The sequence below is a fragment of the Rutilus rutilus genome (assembly GCF_951802725.1).
Source record: "Rutilus rutilus genome assembly, chromosome: 17".
In the NCBI taxonomy this organism is placed as follows: domain Eukaryota; kingdom Metazoa; phylum Chordata; class Actinopteri; order Cypriniformes; family Leuciscidae; genus Rutilus; species Rutilus rutilus.
In genome coordinates, this window is record NC_140230.1 from 36,459,648 (window position 1) to 36,484,647 (window position 25,000).

The 25,000-nt window shown below is 36.6% G+C and overlaps 1 protein-coding gene across 1 annotated transcript in view; it reads left to right on the forward strand.

Annotated features, from left to right (window-relative positions):
* Nucleotides 1–25,000, forward strand: part of csmd3a (CUB and Sushi multiple domains 3a) — a 317,979-nt gene that overhangs the window by 52,383 nt on the left and 240,596 nt on the right. The window contains exons 5-7 of the mRNA XM_084386048.1: nt 8,866–9,073; nt 18,798–18,910; nt 21,001–21,078. Of these exons, the coding sequence (XP_084242174.1) occupies nt 8,866–9,073; nt 18,798–18,910; nt 21,001–21,078 (399 nt within the window). The remainder of the gene's footprint in view (nt 1–8,865; nt 9,074–18,797; nt 18,911–21,000; nt 21,079–25,000) is intronic.

Sequence of the window (25,000 nt, forward strand, 5' to 3'; positions counted from 1 at the left end):
GCTGAAATTCAGCATAAAAATGTAATGTATAGTGTAAAACACATTATCATTTCAAAGGCTTCTGAATTCAGGACCCATGTCTGCCAGCAGCAGCAAAGCTCATGCAGAAGCAGCTCAGAAGCAAAACTCATATAACGTCGGGTGTGCGTGTGTGTGTGTGTGTGTGTGTGTGTGCGTGTGTGTGTGTGTGTGTGTGTGTGTGTGTGTCTGGGTGTGTGTGTGTCTGTGTCTGTGTATATGTATATGTATATGTATGTATATTAGTGCTGTCAAATAGATCAATCACGATTAATCACATCTAACATAAAAGTGTGTGTGTGTGTGTGTGTGTGTGTGTGTGTGTCTGTGTGTGTCTGTGTCTGTGTCTGTGTATATGTATATGTATATGTATATTAGTGCTGTCAAATAGATCAATCACGATTAATCACATCTAACATAAAAGTGTGTGTGTGTGTGTGTCTATGTGTGTAAGGTATACAATAAGGTGTATTGGTAAGATTTAAAAAAAATAACTTTTTATATATATATATAGTATACACACATGTGGTTGACCGCGATTTAACAGCACTAATTTATATATAGTATATATATTTATGTATATGTTATATTTATATGTATATATGTGTGCATGTGTGAAATGACCAATTCTATTGCTCAATGGTGTAACATATCAAAGCACAATCAAGTTGAAATACTGCGATCTGCTCGAATCCAAGAGTCGTTGAACATGTCGTTTTGGTGTGCCCGAACAGGCCCTCTCCGAATGAGACGGATGAGAGCAGCATGAGCACTATAAGCACTGGAAAAAGCATTGATTGTTTTTTAGACATTATAGGGTTTCAATCAAAGTGCTTTAGTTTATTAAATAGGCGAGATCACAAAGAGCCAATGATTGAAACTTACAGTAAAAATATCACTGTACTGGGAGAGACACATTGAGTCTAAGTATATGTCGCAACTAGGGCTGGGTACGGACACAGATTTCACAATTCAATTTCGATTCCGATTTCGATTCAATATTGATTATTTTGGATATCAGGTGCAACACATGGCAAATTTTCTCAAGGAAAACATCTCTTACCAAATGCTGTAAACTATGGGAGTCAGTGGTGGCCTATAGGCTTCATTAGCCTACTATAATATTGAAGGTAAAAATGAACTGATTTGTATACAAACACTTAAATTACACTTTTTTTTTTAATAATAATGAAGTTATATGAAATATAAACATTTAAATGGTGGCTGTCATAAAAACCTGCCAGATTTATTCAAACATGCATTAAAAATTGAAGAACATTAACAATTATAATGAATGTAATATGGTGCATATATTTAGCAAAATGCTCCTAGAATTAATTTGTCTCGCTGACTAACGAGTTTATGGCCACTGGATATGGTTTTTCTGAGGTAAATGTGACGTTACATGACATTGTTTTCTAACTTCTTTCCACGGTTGAAACACTGAGCGACTCCATGTCACATGATACGGACTTCGATATGTTGTACTCCATCTTTTAACACACTTTCAGACGCTCATTCATGTTTATCTCGCGCTGTAACTGGTGTTATTAAGGCGGAAGAGAAGATCATGTGCTTCTCTAGAGCTGAGCCAGAGCGATCTCACGCCACAGCGACAGCAAAAAGCGGTATTTATGTTGTTGAATTTCATAAGAAAATGGACGTAATTTGAAATCTGAGACTTTGTTTCATATCAATAGTAACAAAGCACAAAGATTATTGTGATTTATTGGATGGGATGCGCTACAATGTTACATTCATTCATCAACTGAAAACAGGATGACTAATCGATTCTTGGGATTTAAGAACGATATCGTTTTGTAAAAATGAGAATTGATTAAAATCAAGAAATCGATATTTTTTTAATCCTATCTCTTGAATAATGCCATTTATAAATATTGTCTAAATTAGAAACATTTTTAGCTTTGTCAGTTATTTACAGTAAGTAGTTTCACTGTTTAGCTTTTTCCCCCATCGTTTGCCATTGATAAGTGACGTAAGCGCTTCCTTTTCTGTTCCCTTTCTTAGTTTAGAAAAAAAATGGAGGAATGGAAATGCAATAAGTTTCAGACATTAAAGGCCATCATTTGGATCTGTTGTGCAATTTCACTGTTGTTTCTCTATTTTGTACTTTAACTGAAAACTTTGTTGTGCTTAATGCAAGAAAATCAAGATCATTTGATATATCGGTGAAGCCACAGAGAATGATGGGAAACACAACTCACTGCACAAGCCTGCCGCTTCATTAACTGACTAAATGAACAGTGTTTTCTGGCATGTTTTGAACAGTAGACACTATGTGAGCAAAATAAATTGCATTGTCAACATTCACAATTAAAACTCAATTGAGCAACACCAGTTTTTTTTTCCATGCTCTATTTCCACCAAAGTTATTTTGCTTCCTCCAGTTACAAGGTTTCTTTCTTGGGGAAGATAAAGGACCCGGTGGCAAAGAATCTCATATATTGCGATTATTGATTTCTTCATGTGCTCTATAAGTGTGTCACAGGTGTGTGTGATTCAGCTGGCGAATGAACACCTGTGATGCATCAGAACACACTGTTATCGCATGTAAACCTGTGTGCTGAACTCTGAATATACTACTAATAATAATGATTACCTGACACTGGAGGAGGAGGAGGAGGAGGTGTGTGTAAACGGGAGATGGGAAGAAAATGACACGCTTATTTAAATTCATCCAACTGAGTGGCGGCATTGGTTTCCAGCGTGAAAAACACACAAAACACATTTAAACCGGGAAAGAGCTTTGAGATCGACTGCATAACTAGATTTGACAAGAAATCTGAGGTATATATTAACAGACCGACGAAGCAAATGGATCTGCAATTCACAGAAACAACTGGATCCAGGCAGAGAAAGCTGGATTTACAGTTATTATTGTGTGTCGATATGCTGAATTATGGGATAAAATCATACCCTATATATTGTATTGTTATATATTGTATTTACAGTCGTATATTCTGCATAATTGGATGTTTTTAAATAAACATTGACAAAAAAACGATTCAAGTTTTAGGGCTGGACGATATGATGATATATATAACATTGATATGAGTGATCACCCGGATTCAGACCTATATTGTATTTATATAAAGCGTTCACAGGCAAATTAGCTTTATGTATTTCCCCGGCGTCCAAATCATGTCAACATCCATGATCACTGGATCTTTGGTGAGTCGTAAGGAACATTATATCGAGTCCAACCTTTAGTTTAAACTGATAATTGTTGGTTTTACTCGTGTTTTCACAGTTTCTCCTATTAAATCCAGTCACTCTCAGCTCTTCTGCCACTCGGTTAATGCAAACCCTCTATAGGGACATGCTTTTGTTGAAAGTTTACATGAAGCAGTGTTTACAACCTACATTTTCATATAATGCAATATGTATATAATGTAATATATGTAATGTGCTGCATTACTTCTTGAACAAGACCAGCGATGTATTTTAAGGAAGTAAATGGGTTTTATTTTGTTCGCATGTTGATTTGAAGCTGTTTTTCTTTAAATATTAATTTAGCCTAGAAATGCTAATATGCATACTTTGAGTTTTGGTGTTGTTAATGCATATTCATACTCTGAGGCAGTTGATGTGTTCATACAGTGGCCCCAAAGACTATTTGGACAATGTCATGCTTAAATGTGTGAATGTATGCAAACAAATTATGCTTGAGTTCTTCTTTTTACACAGTGCCTTTTAATGAAAAGTAAAAGCACACAGTTGTAAAATGATGCAATTCACCGCGGTTGAATACGAAAATACATTTTTGCAGGCACTATAAAGTCAGACAAGGCTAATATAAATGATAATGTAACTATATTCAACAGGGTTTGAGTTTATTCTGTAACACTCATAGAGGAGTGTTGAACTTCCAGTCTGATGAAAGAACAGAAAAACGACAGTTCATCCTTCAGAATGAAAGATAATGAGAATCCAAATGAATCTTGATAAGCAACATTAATCCCTCATAGTGTGAAGTTTGTTCTTCTGGGCTCTGCTTTAATGAGTGAGGATAAGGGATGTACCGATCTATTATCCGGTAGCTTTCATGTTCCCATCATCAGCCTACATTAGATTCAGCAAACGCCTTGAATTCACTGAGACGTCTGGTCTTCTCTGGAGTCTATGGGCCGGCCGTAGATCACTCGCTCTCTGTCTAACTGCAAGGAAAGAAAAGAAAAAGGACTTTCTTGATCTGGCAAGCTCTAATCTGATTGGTTGAGTCCGCCTGGAAACAAAAGCTAGGTTGCTTAAAGTTGCAGATTTAACTTGTGCACAAAATTGGAATATTGCATTAAACATTTGTGAATAAAGCAGTGTTTCAAGAGAATAAACTCGTCACTTCCGTGGAAATCGGTGCGAAATATTGTTATTGCGTATATAAGTTTCTGCATTCAGGCTGTTTTTCCCTCCATCATAAACGAGTGTGTTTCGAGCGTCAGACGTTCTCTTGCGTTCGGATGCTGGTGTTCGGGAACACACTTGTGTGTGTGTGAGACGCTTCTGGAGGGAATTAAACCAAATCATTCCGATCACACACTTCGACTCCGGCGTTTCAGAGACACCAAACCAACATTAGAGACGCTGCGACGCCATTGGTCCACTGGTTACTCCAGCTATCCAATCACAGCCTCCGCTGAGGGAAAGTCACATGAGGTTTGAGGGATTTATTCAGTAAATGTGTTTCCGTCGTAGTTTATCGGTTGAAAAATGTCCTTCTCAATTGAGCGCATTCGTTTTTATGTGCATTCTCATAATTTATGTGCATCTTGGTGTTTCCATCCAGTGATTTTATTTTATTTTATGTGATATCCCAAAATGCACATTAATTAGGTGGATGGAAACTAAAATCGCTAAAGTTGTGTTGACACAGCAAGCTTTTGATGCTAAAATAATGACTTTTTCCATGTGAGAAGCATCAAAAATAGATCATTTACCTAATACCAAATAAACTAGCTTTCCATGAAATTATTGAAATTATTACATTATTACATTGTCTGTGAAAAGTACTTTTAGAAAAAACATTTTTTAATTAGTACATTTACTGCATTCCTTTCTTTTCATTGTCTATGAAAAGCACTGATTTGAAGTTTTAAATACTTTTGGATCATAAATCTACACCTATAGCATATTCCGATATTTGTGTAACAGTTTGTGGAAATTGCCATCCCATAATTTATCATTAAGACATAATTGACGGCCAGCCAATGAATGGCTCCATGGTAGAAATGTAAATAATTGATCATATTGATCATGTTCATCATTTATAATTAAAGTGCCCCTATTATGCTAATGCAAAAGGTTCTTATTTGGTTTTGGAGTCTCTCACAACGGGTTTACATGCATCCAAGTCAAAAACCACTTTAATTTCAGAGAGTCTGAAACGGTTCGTCTCTCTAAACTCCTCCTTTCCGAGATCGATTCTTTCTTTTGGAGACGATAGCTTTATTTGTCGTGCACTTTGATCTTTAAAACTTTGCAGATCTTTTAACATTCCCAAACAGCTCTATTACACACTGCATGACATGTAATATGCAAAAAAGCACTTTAAGGCGAGACACGGCAGGCAAAAACATCACTGGGTTTTTTTTTACTGGTCAATTTTGAGATTTTGGGATATTTGTCTTCAATAACATGTCTTCTTTCAGACTTGTGGTGAAAAAAAGTCAGAAATACACATTTAGGTCTTTATTTTACTACACTTTGTCTGTTTGCGTCTGTAGATTTCTCCTAAATTCAACAAAAGTTGGCGTTATTAATCAACACGCTGCTCCGCGATCTCTGTCTGCTCCCTGTCATCACACACACTGTTAGAAAGCTCTCTCTCTCCTGTACAATGCTGTCAGATCCAAATATGGTCATTTTCTTTTTATCAGCAACCAATCGTGAAAGTAAAAGGGCTGAATGTGCAATCTCATTGGCTGATATAAATCTTTAAAGCCCGTTTTCTCAAAATTACTTTTCTCTCATTCTCCAAGTCCGAAATCTCCACTTCAGTAGCACCGATATACACCACACTTTCCAGTCTTGTACCTAGTTATATTATGAAGACATTTACAGAGGGATTTGTAAATATATTATTCCTAGCCTGATTTATATAACATTTTATTCCAAAAAACATGGCGAAAATCATTGACAGTATATTCTGATTTACAGGATAACAAAAGTAGATATCCATAAATCCCTCTGTCATTTAATATGTGAACACAGTGAAAAAATCATTTTGAACCTGGCTTTATCCAATACTCAGATTTCGTTTTTTTTAAATATATGCAAATTAGCGCATCCTTAATTAGATGATGCTTAATTTGCATATTTGAACATTAAATGACAGAAAACTTGTTATGCATTTTTTTTATCATCTTGATGTAAGTAAATCAACTGGGAAAGTTTCATGGTGATATCTGCTAGTTACCCTATTCACCTGTAGTGTCTCGCCTTAAATGACCTTTTTTTTATTCACTCCATCATATTTCCCTAAATGGCATGTGGAAAACAAATAGTTTAGTCACTTTACATGTTGGTCAGACGGTTTCTTCCCGTCAAACTGGACGGTTCTTCACCAAAAATGAGCTGTCGTGAAAACTGGGCTTTTTGCTGTCTAGACACATTTTTGTGTTTACATGCAACTCTCCTCTGCATTGCAAATATGTTAAATTACCGGCATCTTAAGCTGTGCAGATCTGGATCCTCGCGTGGCTGAAACTCATCGCTTATTTTCTCCTCGCTTGAGCTGTCGAGAGAGTCCTGTGATAAAGCATGAGTTCGCCTAAAATAGCTTTTAGGGCAGAAATGCCGACATGTAAGGCAATTTGCAGCTTAGGGAACATGGACTGCCAGGATGCATTAATAGGTATGAAGCTTTTTTAGAAATGTTAGTAATGGATGTTCCTCTGCTTTGAAGCATCTGAATGTGCAAATGCACCTGGGTTCATAATGTGCATTTACAACTATATTTAAATACACGTCATTTACAAATCAGGAATCATATCTCTCGCGGTCAGATGTAGATATTGTCCTGTGGAAATAACTTGAGCTTTAATGTTCAGACTCTAGTTGCACACATCTTCAGTGTGATTGAGAGCTTTGAAGAACATTTGCAAAATGTCACAAAACACAAAATAAGTTGTTCTGAACAACATAAATTTGGACCCCATTGACTTTCATTACATGGAAATTTTGTGTTCCACAGAAGAAAGTAAGTCGTACAAGTTTGGAGCAACATCAATGACTAATACATGAATAAGTCTGTTTTTCACATTAGGCTATTATATCTACAGAAGGCTTGAAGTATTGAGCTTGTGTGAAGCTTGACAGCGCACTATGAGTGATTGTTTCATGTAAAAGAGCTTCAGAGTTTCTATTTTTGTGTTGCATGGGAAAAACAAAGCAATATGGGGTTGGATTGACATGAGAGACTAAATGCAATGATCCAAATGCACTGCATTTTATAAAAAAAATTTGCATACCACTTGTGTGTGCAATATGTTGCATTAGCTGATGTCCTGTTGATGTGTGTTTTAAATATAAAAAACTCTTCATTAAGTGCAAGTGTTTTGTTAAATGTTTTGATGCTTTCCTCTCATCCTGCACGAAGCTAATTAGATTAATTATCAGACACTGTCTCTGTTTTCAAGCTAGTCTCAGGCTGCATAATTAAGTGTTGATTTTAGTTTTGTTTTTGAAAAAGAAATGCTTGCAGAACCCATATAATATTCATTAAAACAATAATTCGGTTCCTCAGAACATAACCAGCAATTAGTGCGATCAACCTGGTGTACAATAATGGCTCTTGTCGTTGTGCATTGGCTTGTAGGAAGACAACAATATAAAAAGACACCAACATTTATTCTGGAGGAGCTTTATCTCGCTGTGTGACGCTCATCTTCTGCAATAATTGTATTGTCAATGATTCCTGATCTTTGACTCGCTCTAACAGACGGACGACCCCTTCATGCCTTCAGTCGAAGCTCTTTACATAATGCAATATTGTTTCTGAGCATCTTCAGCATGTTCTATTACACATTTGTTAAAATCTGACTTCTGTGTGTCAGTGCTGTAATCGGTGCTTCTACCGACCCAGAAAACGTGAAAAGTGAAACCCAGTAACTGTGTTCTGGTGAGGCTTTCTCTGCAAGCATGTTATAAAATAAACCAATCAGATTTGGCTCTCCTTCTGACGTATGAAGAGGATCTTATTATAATATTACCGGCCCTTAATCTGCATGCTTACACACACCAGCGCCAACAGAGACCAGTTCTAACGCAATGATAAAGATCCAGCAAAGCCTGAAACTGTTCTGTGGTTGAGCACAGACGAGCACTGAACACTATTGACCAGAACATGTCACCGCTGTCTTATAAACACCTCAGGAACTGTGGACACTTATGGAGAAGTTCAACATGATGATGAGATGATCAATGTAACTCCACAACAACTACAGAAATGTCTCCACTAACATTCAGAAACTCTTCCTGAGTCTCTCCGTAAGGCTGCACTCGCTACTGGTTATTCTGGGATTCTGGATGAGTGAGATTGGCCTGTTTTGTTATTGCCGGAGTTTCTGAAGCTCGTGTAAAGACTCCGCCCTCTTCTGAACGGAGGCGGAGCTAAAGCTCATTTGCATTTAAAGGGACACACACACAAACGGCGTGTTTTTGCTCACACCCAAAAAGAGGCAAATTTGACAAGCTTATAATAAATTATCTGGGGGAAATTATGAACTGAAATTTCACAGACACATTCTTGAGACACCATAGATTTGTATTACATCTTGTGAAAAGGGGCAGTTTGTTTGATTGTGTGTTTGTGTGTGTGTTTGTCCACAGCGGAGGACACGTGTGGCGGGACTTTCCGCGGCTCCAGCGGGAGCATCTCCAGTCCAGATTTCCAGAAGGATTATCAGAGCAGTGGCGAATGTACGTGGACGATCCTCGCGGATCCGGGAGACACAATCTCACTGGTCTTCACTGAGTTCCAGATGGACAGCAAACTCGACTCTTTAGAAGTGGAGGGATCCGATCCTCCAACAATATGGTGAGAATGAGACTGGACTGTTTCTGGATCTGCTGGTCTCTGTGATCGGTTGTTTTACTGTAATGAGTGTTAAACTATATGTTCATCGCAGGACAGGAGTTTCCTTCATATCTGTGCTAGTTTCATCTGTCTTGAGTCACTTCACAGCATGATTTGGGAAAAAAAAACATTCATTCATTCATTCATTCATTCATTCATTCATTCATTCATTCGATGTTTAATAGGAAAAAATGCGCAATATACCATATAAAATTTATCATTTATTCACTTATTTATTCATATATAAAAAAAAAATATATATATATATATATATATAAAAATATATATATATATATAACAAATACCATATATACCCAATATATAAATAATTTTATGTTGATATAAAAATACACTGTATATTGATATTTATTTAATTCTTTATTTCATATGAATACCCTAAATATCCAATATATAAATAAAATAGGGTAATTTTATTTATTTATTTATTTATTTAAAATATAAATACCCAATATATAAATAAAATAGTTTATTAATTAATCGTTTGATTTTTTTATGTTGATATAAAATACACTATAAACCCTATGTATAAAAATACAGTATTTTTTAATTTATGTATTCATTATTCATTTAATATAAAATATAAATATCCTATATACCCAATATATAAACAAAATAGGGTGTTTATTTATTTAATGTTTGTTTTTATGTGTACACTATAGACAATATATCAATAAAATTGGGTATATTATTTGTTCATCTATTTATTTATTGATGCAGATCATTCATGACACAAAACACATTGAGTACAAACCATGTTTATGAGTGTGTGGTTTCTTTGACCTTGCACCGTTTCTGAGGATGATGCGTTGATGATGTCACACAATCTGAACTGGTGTAATATGACGAGCTTCTGCTATTTTGCAGGTGAATTTGCATCAAAACTGCTAGACTGATTGGATGCATTGTCAATAAAAGTTGTGGGAAGGTTTTTCTTTTTCCTTTCCGTTTTGTTATCCTTACTAGACATGATTACATGCTTAGTTGCATTGTATTATTTGCATTTCATTGATTTTTCCCTGTTGTCCGCAGCCACACACCAAATCAATGTTTCATGTACATGTATTTATTTGATAAATAGATGCATAATTAGTCCCTTTGTGTGTTTTCCCCCTTCCCACACAATCATCTCTAGTCCATTTTGCAGAAAGCATCGTTCCGAATTAATGTGAGCATTGACAAGATTCAACATCTTAATTTCAAAGTGTGGAAATTATTTTCTGTGTGACAATTGAAGGGAAGGCAATGTGTGATTTATGTGTTAGATTGTCCAAAGAAGCTACTCAGAAGGTGCCAAAATTTCTATCAAACCTCTGAAATGACTTTTGTGAGCTTGTGAGAGTGATATGAAATAAGAATTGATGCCTCGGACTTGATTCGATGCGGCTTGCATGACTCTGCAAATCCAAAGATTTCAGTCTTGGCGGAGGAGAGCAGCGCCGAACCGAACGAATCCTCGTGTTAAACTCACAGTCAAACACTGTTCGTGCGAAGAGCCTGGGGAACATGACAGTGCGAGCAGTGTTTGTGCTTGTTGTTTTGCTTTATTGATTCGATTAAGTCGGGAACGTGATGCTGCAACACAGGCTCATTGGGAAAACGTTCCGGTGGCAACATTTTTGCAAAACGCAAAAATACGTACATATTAGGGCTGGGACGATACGCCCATCTGCCGATTCGATACTGTCACGATACTTGGGTGCCGAGACGATATGTATTGCGATTTTTTTTAAGAATTGCAATTCTAGGCATGGCAAGTTTATTTATATAGCACATTTCAGACACTATGGCAATTCAAAGTGCTTTACATAGAAGAGGAATAAAAACAATCACAAAATAAAAGCAAGGAAAATTCAAACAGTTATTCAAAAGCTTCACTCTTAAAAAAAAGGGTTCCTCGAGGTTCTATATAGAACCCTGGGGTTCAGTACTTGGCCAATAGAACCTTTTACCAAAAAAATGGTTCTATGTAGAACCCTTGCATAGCAAAGAACCTTTTTTTATTAAAATGGTTCTATAATTCATGTTTTATGACTGAAGTGTAAACTAAAGATTACACAACACATTCACAAAGCTTTTTGAGTCAAGACCCATGAGAATGACTGCTATAGTCAAAAACAAGAGTAAACAAATATTAATATGAGCGGTACATTAGCATGAAACTTATATTTCCTAATATATTATAGTTTAACTTTTTGACAAATCATTTTGTGAAGAAAAAAATAAACTAACCAGGAGTTTTCTTTATTTTGTATACCATATTGTGATGGTTTTAATCTATCGAAGGGAACATTAAAAACAAATAATCGTAAAAATGCTCCCTGGTGGCGTACATGCGTTGCGTTCTGGATTGTTTATATTTTCTTATTTAATAATAACTCGTTTAATAATAAAGAACCCTTAAATGGGTCTATTTAGAACCATCTAACTTGGATTCAAAGAACCATTTGGGGTTCTTTTTATGGAACCCTTTTAAATGGTTCTATATAGAACCATTTTGGAGTTCCATATATGAAGCGGGTGATAGAACCATTTCTGGTTCTAAATAGAACCATTTCTTTTGAGAGTGTTTACATAGAAAGGAAATATAATAATCTCACTATAGCAAATTCATAGAGCTTTGCATAGAAAATAGACGCAAAAGGGGAAATTAAAACAGTTCTAAAAGGAATTAAAAGAGATAAATGATACTGTTATAAAATGAATTAGAGTAAAATGAATGAAAATAGTAAATAAACTTCTCATCTGGCATTATTTTGACTCTGAGATTTCCCCATGACGGTCAGTATTCTTCTGTGGAATACTACTAGACCATCGGGAAATATGTCTCTCTCGGTATATGAGCAGCGCGAGGGCTTCCAGTGCGTTCAGTCTCGCGTCTCTTCCACGCGTCCACTCGGGATATTACGTCACTTAACACTCATAGATAATGACACACTTCATCCTAACAGAACTAACTTCTGTCAACCTCATCTACAAGCAAGGACAAAAATAAAGCAATTGAATTTTAATTAATATCGATTCTGGAATTAAAAAAATCGAGATAGCTTGGTGAATCGATGTCTTCTCCCAGCCCTAGTACATATCACTGCAGTTTCCAACAGAAATGAACACTAGGGACAGTAAAACAACAAGCACTTTTACTCATTTCACACACAATTATGAATACAGGGGCAGATTATGCATTAATAAAGACTTGTTTTCACGCGGCTCATTGCACGATTATGTTATGACCTCAAAGCACTTTTTACCACAGTGTAAACGAATACATTTTGGAGTTTGCATCACTTAACCAGCTCTGTATATTCGGTTTTACTGACTTATTTAGCTTGCGAATGCCATGGTTACGATTACGTTTTTATGTCACATTTGCTTTTGTTAACACTATCGGGTCGGGTTAGGGTTTAGTGTAGGTGTACGTTATTTTAAATGCATCGTTAAGCGTGTAGCGCCACTCATTAGACATTTACGGTACGTTTACACAACAACTATATACTTAAAACGGAGAAGTTTTTACTGTGAGTTTTCCGTGTAAACGACTAAAAACGCTGTATTCTGCTGCCAGGCCAGTAGATGGCGATGAAACACTATAGACTGAACACGTAATACGCATGTGCATGACGTAATCGTCTTCCGAGATTCGCGTTTTTGTTGTTCACACGGACACCGTTTTCCAAAACTTGCACTTTGAAACCCGTTTTCAAAACTTTGCGTTTTCAGGCCCCCGAAACGCCGTTGTCGTGTAAATGAACGGCCAAAACGCATAAAACGTTTTACATTTTTGGTTGAAAATGGTGTTGTATAAACAGCCCCTTTAATTCAGAACTGCATTGATAACTCCTACGTAATAAAACGTTGCCATATTCACGTTCATCTGTTCCGGGGAAAAACTAAACACGCTTTTAGCGCCACTTACTGGACATTTCACTTTGAAACTGTCGCGAAACGTAAACGACGCAACGTATTTTGCGTTTCGCTAAAATCGTTGCCACAGGTGTGTTTTTCGAGCGAGCCTGAGCTGTGACAGTGTGAGCCGTGTTCTGCCGTGCCCTTGCTTGTTTTTCACTTTATTGATTCGATTAAGTCGCTTCTATACGCGACATGACAAATGAAGCCAAGTTTTGTTGGAGCAGGATGAACTTCTCCCCTCTAATATTGTTCAAGCCAAACAAACAAATCAATGTTTTTGCCAGAATGACCTTTATGTAATTCTACCGTACTTCCCGTGTGTGTTGGAAAGGGCAAAAACAACAGTCTTGTAAGTTACAAATCACTCCGAGAAAGAAGCGTTTCTCTCGCTCTCCTCTGATGAAAGAGCGTTCGCTGTTGGGAAAAGTGTGTTCGTTCTCTTTGTCTCGGTGGAACAGGCTACAGGACCTGAATGAGACACCTGAGGCAACGCTTTGCATGCGTAATGGGGCTGTTTCTGGGCCTGTGAGTGTTTTTACTCAGCTGTCAGTCAACACTTTTTGGGGGAATATGGGCCAGATGTGTCTGCGTTTCTCCATATTGTGATGATGAAAAACGTTTATTCTTAGATGAAGACAAATGTTGCGTTCTTGTTAGGGTTATGCATCATTTAAAGTGAGCGGACACACACACACACACACACTCACAGACAAACACATACTCACAGACGCACACACACTCTCTCTCTCTCACACACACACACTCACACACTCACAGACGCACACACACTCTCTCACACAAGCACACACACACACACACACACTCACAGACAGACATACACACGCTCTTCAGATCTTTCACACACACACACACACACACACACACACACACACACACACACACACTGCACATACTCTCTGTCCCACTTCCCTGTGCAACACTGCTGTCTGTAGGTGCGTTCCATTTGACAGGGTCCATACGCAGTGTTCACTGCTCCCCTACCCCCTGAGCACGGTATATGAGTTGAAGTGGACTTCACTGACAATAACCGCTCATTTGAAACGCTCTGCAAACGTCATCAAAGAAAGTCAACTACGGGGTCGCGCAGATTATGATATAACATAAATATATATAGGACTACATTCATATTTTTATTTTTATTATTATATTATATATTTACAATTATATTGCACTATTTTACAACTACCTAAAATAAAATCACTTTACTTCACAAACTAGCTAAGCTGGCTGCATTCACTGAGGTAAATTATAATCATCAAAAATAGTATATGTAATATTCACAACAATAACTGTTAAAAATACTGTCATTTAACAATGGCGAAATGTATGAATACTTACACACACGTTAGTTATGTCCGTTCTTACTGGTGATGACGTGGTGCGCGAAATGACAGTTGGGTGATCATCGCTCTCCACTTCCTGTGAAGTGATGTATCGATGTTCCCTTATTCCCTATGCCGTGCGCAGTGCCCTTCGAACTGAACATGTTCGCTCCCTTCGGATTGAAATCTCACTTAAGATGGCGGAAAACCCTGTGAAGTCCACTTCGCAGTCCACTTACGGTCAAATGGAACGCACCTTGTGTCTGCCTATCTATCTATCTATCTATCTATCATCGTCTGTGTCTGTCTATCTATCTATCTATCTATCTATCTATCTATCTATCTATCATCGTCTGTGTCTGTCTATCTATCTATCTATCTATCTATCTATCTATCTATCATCGTCTGTGTCTGTCTATCTATCTATCTATCTATCTATCATCGTCTGTGTCTGTCTATCTATCTATCTATCTATCTATCTATCTATCTATCTATCTATCTATCATCGTCTGTGTCTATCTATCTATCTATCTATCTATCTATCTATCTATCTATCTATCTATCTATCTATCTATCTATCATCGTCTGTGTCTGTCTATCTATCTATCTATCTATCTATCTATCTATCTATCTATCTATCTATCTATCTATCTATCTATCTATCTATCTATCTATCATCTATCATCGTCTGTGTCTATCTATCTATCTATCTATCTATCTATCTATCTATCTATCTATCTATCTATCTATCTATCTATCTATCTATCTATCTATCTATCTATCATCGTCTGTGTCTGTCTATCTATCTATCTATCTATCTGTCTGTCTGTCTGTCTGTCTGTCTGTCGATCGTTCTATCGTTCTTTCGCTCCATCTATAATTCTATCATTTCCTGAGTCCGACTCTAATCAGACTCTATTAACTGTCAGTGAAGGACGAGTGAGTCTCATCAGTGGCCAGAGCATCACAGAGCTTTAGTGGCTCTTTTGACCAGTAAAAAACACCTAAATTCCCATAGCAACAGCATAGCGATGCCTTCTCTCTCTCTCTCTCTCTCTCTCTCTCTCTCTCTCTCACACACACACAGCACACAAGCACTGAACTTGTACAAACCCAGTTTCCTACTCTCGCTTTATTTTTATTCAGACAGCGAGAGAGAGAGAGAGAGAGAGAGAGAGAGAGAGAGAGAGAGAGAGAGAGAGTCTATCCATTTCCTGCATTCCGTTGGTGTTTTGATTTATTTGTGCCTTTTCAATTACACTCTATTTTTGTGTCAGTGTGTGTGTGTGTGTGTGTGTGTGTGTGTGTGTGTGTTGTGGGTCAGCGGACAATGGGACAGATGCAGTTAATGCTGTAGTCAGACTCGACCTCTAGTCAAACACACTCACACTCTATTTACACAGAAATGCACATTATGTTCTCCATAATGATAATGTTATCTGGCCTCTGCCGGTGGTTCTCTGTTATTGGGCCTAATTCTCAGGCGCTTGTATTATATAACTCACCTTTAGGGTGGAAATATTGCAATATACATCAGTTATTTCCGGCCACACAGCTAATCTCCGGGAGAACAGGCTCTGAAGCGTTCGGCCCAGTGTGAATTCGGCATTGTTGGCGGTGTAAAGTCAAGCGTTTCTGTTGTTATCAGTCACACTGAGAGGTGGAGATTTAAACAACGCTAGATATTACACTTGTCCTGTCCCGTTTGTGCCGGTCATGAATGACACATCAAGCTGCGCTAGCGACTGAACGACATTTTTCACTTTAACATTCAGGTCCCGATCCAAATCTAATGACTCTATTTCATAGTGTGTTGCATTTACAGGATAGAAAAAAAAAACTGGATATGATAGACTTTTATTTTTTTATTCAATTTTGTTATCTTTATTATAGTCTGTTTCATTTCTTTATTTCTTTTTAGTTATTTTATCACTAGGATAAAAAAAGGATATCACACTAGGAGGAGTTTTTTTTTTGTTAGTGTTTAACAAAACCAAAGTGTTTCATTTCAGTTTCATGTTAAATTTTTTTTTAACCTTGTATGATGGTTTTTATTTATTTTATTTTATTTTATTTTATTTTATTTTATGTTTACATCATTTCAGTTTCATGTTTAATTTTTTTAAGCACGATATAAAAATACTAGGGCTGGGGGAATTAACGCGTTAATCTTTGCGATTAATTTGAGATGTTTAACGCGTTAAAAAAAAATAACGCAATTAACGCAGCACTTTTTTTTGCCTCGTTTTAATGATTTGCTGTTGCGGCTGCTATTGAAAAGGCAGAACATATGCAACGCTATCTCACGACCAATTCGTACGAATTCGTACGAATGATAAAAAGTTGGCTAATTCGTACTAATTCGTACGACCTGACTCGTACGAATTTGTACGATTTGTCTAAACCCACGTGATGGGTAGGTTTAGGGGCGGGGTCAGGGGTAGGTCATTCGTATGAATTCATACGAATTGGCCAATTCGTCAAATATGTACGATTTTGCACAAAACGTACTAATTCGTACGAGTCAGGTCGTATGAATTCGTACGAATAAGCCACCTCGTAGAATTTGTACGTTTTCCCGTGAGATCGCCGTTCCGTGTTCGGCGATCAGGTTTCACTCTCGCGCAGCTTTCATGAAAAAAAAGGAGCACACGGAGCTGGTCTTTTCCGCTCCGTGTGCGCACCGCGATCTCCGTTCTCTCTCTCTCTCTCTCTCTCTCTCTCTCTCTCTCTCTGTGTGTGTGTGTGTGTGCTCTCTGCTCAATGTTCCGCTCTGTGTTTTCGCTGCGCGTTCTGCTCTGTCGTTAACGGCCCAAACGCTCCAATCATGTACCGATCACGCACTGGAAAAGCAAAGTCCGCTCAAATAACGTGAAATTTCTCAGTAGTATAGCCTAGACTTCTGTTTGCAATAGCCCTACTGAGCTGGTATAGTCATGCTGGGCAACAATGGTAAAATGACCTGCTCTGATCACATGCTCTGCATAATAGCTTTGTAGGACTATATTTTATTTTGATAATTAGTAAAAAAAAAAAAAGAAAAAAAAAAGAATCTGTTAAATTGATGTTGATTGATTGTTGAAAAAGAATAATATATTGATATATTGATGTTTAATATTATTTTAAAAGGGCTATTTTTTCCCTGTGTTGTTTAATTTAATTAGGTGATTCTGATTACAAGCTTGGGGAAAATGCAATTAATTGCAATTAATTACAGCAAATTGTGCAATTAATTAGTTAATTTTTTTTAATCGATTCCCAGCCCTAAAAAATACATGATTTCAAAGACTTGTTGGAGGGTTTTTATTATTTAATTTAATTTGTAAAAAAAATTTTTAATTTTATTTAATTTTATTGTATGTTATTATATGTTATTTTATTTTATGGGGTTTTTATGTTAAACATAATTTCAGTTTCATGTTTATTTTTTTTAAGCAGGATATAAAAATACAGGATTTCAAAGACTTGTTGGAGGGTTTTTATTATTTTATTTTATTTTATTTTATTTTATTTTATTTTATTTTATTTTATTTTATTTTATTTTATTTTATTTTATTTTATTTTAGTGTTATGTAATGTTATTTTTGCAGTGAGTCGTACAGTAGTGTTCAGATGACGTGGGGTCAATGGTAAATGTTACTGGTGCCAAATTTGGATTTCTGATATTTTTCAGTAACCCAGACTCCGTCAGCCTGCTGTCTCTCAGGTGTGTGTGTGTGTGTGTGTGTGTGTGTGTGTGTGTGTGTGTGTGTGTGTGTGTGTGTGAGTTCTGGATCCAGCCTCCAACACGAGCTGATGCCTGACGTTTTACAAATGCACAAAAAACTCTAGTTTGCCCTTTTCAACATTACAGAACTGACAGAAGTGTTTGAGACTCATGAAATATGTGTTCCCTCTTGTCGGATCTCACTGTAATCATGCAGCGCTGTGTTTGATTGACAGGCCGAGGCCGACTGGGTTAGAGTTCACTGGGAACGAATGAAATGGTTCAGGATGAAGTACTTCTGCTCTGTTTTACTGTGTTTCACTGTCACAGTGATCGACTGTGATGAAGTTATGGCTGAATCCTGGAGGTGTTCGAGGAAACAAACAGCTTTTCTGTCATTTGCATCTCAGTAAATAGCAGTAATTTATAAAGGTCACATTTTACGGCATGTGAAGCTTCAAATACTCCATTTATTTGGCAACCAGGGCCACTTATACCTTATAATAACACCAATCCTGAATCCATCCATCCATCCATCCATCCAAAGTTTGACTCCTTCATAGCTTAGCAGTTTTGTTGTCAGTTATGTTTTGTAAGTATTAACTTCATCTCCAATGTTTCTCTTGAATTTACTTAGTAGAAAAAGAATAGTTGATTTAAAAAGGTAATAAAAGGCAGATGATTTGATCGGTCTGCTTCTTCTTCACAGGTTATCAGGAATTAATATTCCTGTTCCCATCGTCAGCAACAAGAACTGGCTCCGGCTTCATTTCGTGACGGACAACAGCCATCGGCACAAAGGATTCAGCGCTCAATATCAAGGTGCGTTTTCAATAGATTTGCTTTTAAAAATGGTGTGATTCACATTGGTTTCCCGTTTCTGGTAAATGCTGACGGCAAATATCATAAAAACATGTCCAGGGGTCTCATTTATAAAACTGTGCGTAGGATTCTTACTAAAAGTGTACGTGCGCCCGAAAGCCAAAAATGGCGTTCGGCAAAAAATATTCAGACTTATAAAAGCGTTCGTACGCCAGACCTGCGCAGAATTCCCTTTATAAACCCCAGTCAGCGGAAGATTGTGCGCACATGCGTCTCCACCTCGACATAACCATATATGAGCTTACAACGCCTCGTTTTACTATGCAGATCCTCATCTGCATATCATTTGCATATGATTATTCATCCACGTGATGATGTTTAACGGTACAAGACACATTGTGTGGTGTTCACAACCCCGTAACACCCGTGATGTTCTCGGTCAAAAATGACCGGACTATAAAAAATAGCTTATAAATCTCTCATTATACTATATTATCACCCAATATTGGATTCAATCTGTTTTTCAACTTGTTCTTTTTCGATTAGGACTGGTTTTATATTTCTATTTGCATCTGAATAATCGAAGGCCTCATTTATTTGAGAGTAGGCATCTCATTTTTTGAGTAAAAAAAAATATATATTTTTGAATAATTTTGGAAATATTAAATAAAATCTGAAGAAAATTGGCACTGTTGATCACACTAGTCTACTTAAATTTATCACCAGGAATTTTGTTTTGAAAAACTTTTATTTTGTACAAAATGGCACATTGTCACACTTGTGGTGTTCCCGGTCAAAAATGACCGACCTACAAAAAATTGCTTATAAATCACTTGTTATGCAATATTATCACCCAATATTGGATTCAATCTTTTTGTCCACTTGTTCTCTTTCAATTAGGCCTGGTTTTATATTTCTATTTGCATCTGATTAATCGTAGGCCTCATTTATTTGATAGTACAAGTGACAAGTGATTTATAAGCTATTTTTTGTAGTCCGGTCACTTTAACAAGTGTAACAAGATGACAACCCCCCCCCCCCCCCCCCCCCCCCCTAAAAAAGTAAGAAAATTGTCAAAAAACATTTGAGAAGTAGTTATACCATTTGTGAACAAAGTCACTAAGTTTCAGTCCAAAGCGATAACATTAACTAGTATTTTCGGGAGGAAAAAAACCCTTCTCCGGGTCAAAATGACCCGAACAACACAAGAGGGTTAATAAAAATCATCCTTGTTTTTGAATACATAAATCAAATAGTGTAAAATACATTTCAGAGAAAGTTTTTCTCAATCTTTTCCACTGTTCAAATAGTATTTTTAATTGATTTATATTTTTAATGGAAACCTTGGGCATTATTTGCACGAAACCATTTTCTCAGACAATCTGGTATAATCATGATAAGCAATTCTCTCTGTAGTTAAAACATTAAAACATTAAAACATTAAAACATTAAAACGCAGCACGCCACAGGAAAAGTGTTCAGAAGCATCGCATCCACTGCAGATATTTCTATTGATTGAATATACATTTTTTTACAACTTCTCAGTAATGATTTCATGTTTAAGTGTTTAACTCCATTAATTTGAATGGCATATTTAATCTAAATGTTTATATCAGAAGTAAAACATAGTTTAAATCATTATTTTATTTATTTAAACTGTTATTTGCGTCAGTTTTACTAAATTTAATTTTGTTTTATTTCTCTTTTGATTTTGGGCCGAAGTTTGACCCGACAGCTTTCATGTGATTCAGGAGTGATTACATGCTGATATCTGTGATCACCTCGTTAATCTTAATCACTTTATAATTACAAACAATTACTTGATATTTTATAACGAGGAGCGGAAGACGACCTGACGGAAGTTGAATCAAAGCAACTTGATTGGAAGCAAATCTAAGACATGAATTCCAGTCCTAATATACTGTAGGAAAATAATTATATTTTATTAACACACAAATCATGACTCAGATGAACCGTGTTGTTTTGACTAACTGAGTAGATGTTTCTCATGTATTTCTGCAGAATGCTTTTTAAATCTCACTTTCATGTAATTATAATTGACCTGATTATTGTTCTCTTTTCATGAGCAGTGAAACGATCCGGAGATTTTAAATCGAGGGGAGTAAAATTACTACCTGGAAAAGACAATACGAGCAAATTTTCAATAAGTAAGTGTGTTTTCTTTCTCTTTGTGAAATAAAATTCACTCTGTCTTACAAAAATCAGTATCATGTTACAGTATGTGATATATCAGATGGTACTTTGATATACACTGCCGTTCAAAAGACTTAATTATTAATAATTGAGCACCAATAATAACTGATGATGATAATTGAGCATCAAATCCTCATATTAGAGTGATTTGTGAAGGATCATGTGACACTGAAGACTGGAGTAATGATGCTGAACATTCAGCTTTGATCACAGGAATAAATTACACTTTATATTCACATAGAGAACAGATGATTTACATTGGAATAATATTTCAGAATTTTTACTGTATTTTTGATCAAATAAATCCAGTCTTGGTGAGCAGAAAAAAACATTATAACATCTTTTTGACCCCAAACTTTTGAACAGTAGTGTGTACTGTTATAGCAATGGCTTATTGACCAAAATCTTGTCTTATACAGTATGAGACTCTAAACAGATTACAGATCATAGATTGTGTTAATGTGGCAAATTAACAATAAATCATTTTTGAGAAGACTGTATGTGTGGAAGTTTGTTTCCACCACCAGAATAAAACATTTCAAAAGATAATTGCAACTTTATATCACACAATTCTGACTATATAACTCACAATTGTGACTTTATATCACACAATTCTGACTATATAACTCACAATTGTGACTTTATATCACACAATTCTGACTATATAACTTGCAATTGCGACTTTATATCACACAATTCTGACTATATAACTTGCAATTGCGACTTTATATCACACAATTCTGACTATATAACTCACAATTGTGACTTTATATCACACAATTCTGACTATATAACTCACAATTCTGACTTTATATCACACAATTCTGACTATATAACTCACAATTGTGACTTTATATCACACAATTCTGACTATATAACTTGCAATTGCGACTTTATATCACACAATTCTGACTATATAACTTGCAATTGCGACTTTATATCACACAATTCTGACTATATAACTCACAATTGTGACTTTATATCACACAATTCTGACTATATAACTCACAATTCTGACTTTATATCACACAATTCTGACTATATAACTCACAATTGTGACTTTATATCACACAATTCTGACTATATAACTCACAATTGCGACTTTATATCACACAACTCACAATTGCGACTTTATAACTCACAATTGTGACTTTATATCACACAATTCTGACTATATAACTCACAATTGCGACTTTATATCACACAATTCTGACTATATAACTTGCAATTGCGACTTTATATCACACAATTCTGACTATATAACTTGCAATTGCGACTTTATATCACACAACTCACAATTGTGACTTTATAACTCACAATTGTGACTTTATATCACACAATTCTGACTATATAACTCACAATTGCGACTTTATATCACACAATTCTGACTATATAACTCACAATTGTGACTTTATATCACACAATTCTGACTATATAACTCACAATTGCGACTTTAGATCACACAATTCTGACTTTATAACTTGCGATTGTGAGAAAAATAGTCCGAATTGTGAGATAAAAAGTCGCAAAAGTCCCTTTTTTATTTTTATTCTGTGGCGGAAACAAACTTCCATAGTTTGGCAACCATAAACAACCAATGTTTATTCAGCTCTATCATAGTTCATGGTAACTGTGTGTGTGTGTGTGTGTGTGTGTGTGTGTGTGTGTGTGTGTGTGTGTGTGTGTGTGTCCGCTTTAAGATCTACTCTCAGTGCTCCTGCATGTCATGTGTAATTATGACTGTTAATATTGTTGCTCTAATGTCATAAAAGCTCTTCGCTGGTTAATTTCTTTCAGATGTGCATCCCTGTTAATTGTTTAATATTCCGTTGATTTTATTCCACTGGTGATTTTGCATCTACTCCTTCAAAGCCTGTGATTCATAAAGCACGAACAATGCCACATATTTGTAATCCTCCCGCTTGCCATTTAGCAAATGGATCAAAGGAAATTAGAGCATCCGACGAAACAGAAATCTGCATTTTGATTAATTGAGCTTAGCTTGACTTACAGGTCCCTCACCCACAGAAGCTCTTCAGAGGAGAATGTCGGATCCGTGAAGAGAATGGCTTTAGGGGGGTTAGATTTCACTCCAACCGAGACTTAATTACTCGACTGAGACGGCCAATCCTAACCTGGATCCAGCAGATGTCCGATCGCTATCTATGGAAATGAGCTTTAAACTCAAAGTCCTTTTTTATGGCTCCACGTGTTGAAGCGCCGAACCCAATGATTCATTTCGCCCTCGACAATGTAGTGCTCCAAACACTTAATTACAAGCGGATCAAATTTTTATGAGCCTCTATTTCACAGCGTCTGCATCACGCATTTGGAAGTATGAGTTATGAGGGACTTAGCGAGTGTTATTCAGGACCTCGGTCTGCTGTCAAACACCCCTTTCTGAATGTGCCCTTAATGGAGACCTTTTATGGCTTAATTTTGTTTTTTTGCATGCATTATTTCCCCATATTCTGCATTGTTGCGGCTCCTCTCTTCAGAGTCTGTCAGTAACGCTCTGGAGAGTGTTTCCCGTATAACGCTGTAACTCGCTGCTTCACTACTGTAGTACGATCATCGTTGAAGAAATCAACTATAGTCACGACTGTTTCCCGAAACCGTATTGTCGCAAATTGGTCGTTCAACCGTGTTGGTTAATGATGTCACGCAGGTTATGGAGAAATAACTACTGGTAATGAATCTGTTTGAGATCTAATTAATGCTATAAATTACAGACATGCATCTGAGGACAATTTCTCATTTTTCTCAGTTATTTTGCTTTATTTCCAGATTCAATCATAGACTCGTTCTTACACACTAGAGCTCGTTCACACATGCGCACTCTACAAGAACTACGCTTTAAATCTCTTGACAAACTAAAAGACGGAAATGACATTTGTATGTATTCTATATAAAAGACACAGATTGTACTGAATGTCCGCTTGATTATTTTGGTCAAGATAATGATTTATTGAGTCCACATGTCATGCAAACTAGAAACTCTTCTTCTAACCACAGGAGATCTGTCACTCAAACACACGACTCTGCGATGCTGTTTGTGAATGTTCGTTGGAACGATGGTTTCGGGAAACACCGACTCGTTGAACTGCTGATAACGACGGACCATAGTTGCTAACGATGCTTTCGGGAAACACACCCCTGTTAAGTTCCTGTCTCTATGAAGCCCCTCCTTCTGTAAAGCACACTGTGCTCTGATTGGTCGGCTGGAGCAGTGTGTTGTGATTGGTCGAGCGCTTCGAGTGTGTTTGGGAAATGTCCCGCCCCTTACCATAACCACCAGTTTAACACACTACTAACTAACTCAACCAGGCCCCGCCCCTTTATTTTGCGTATTAATTATTTAAAGTTGAAAATCCAGCTTTTAATGTTGTTTATATGACTATGTGGTGTTTTTAATATGCTTTAAGACAAAGCATGTGTAAGTTCATAAGTCGACACCATTGCTGAGTATTTCCTCCTTAAAACTGCAGTGAACCAAAGACAGTCTCAAAAACACGCTTTGAAATCGCTGGTGTTTCTGACGTCACAAACTACCTTGTAACCAATCAGATCAACGTGTGATCGTCAACCAGTGGATCTCTGAGCTGAGTGAGTGGAGGCGGGGCTCATTTGCATATTCATAGAACCGCGCATACTAAATGAGGCAAGGGTGTCGAGTTACATTCAAGATATTTTAAGGCATGAAGTGTGAACTTGAAATGTGTAATTTTGGTGAGTTTTAAGGTATAAAATGATTGATTAAATGAGGAATATTGTGACGTGTTCGTTCCCGGAAGAAACTCAAGATACAGTGGAGGCGTTTCAGGAGTTCAGAAACACTGACTCGCTCAAACATCAACATTACACACTAAAGAGAGA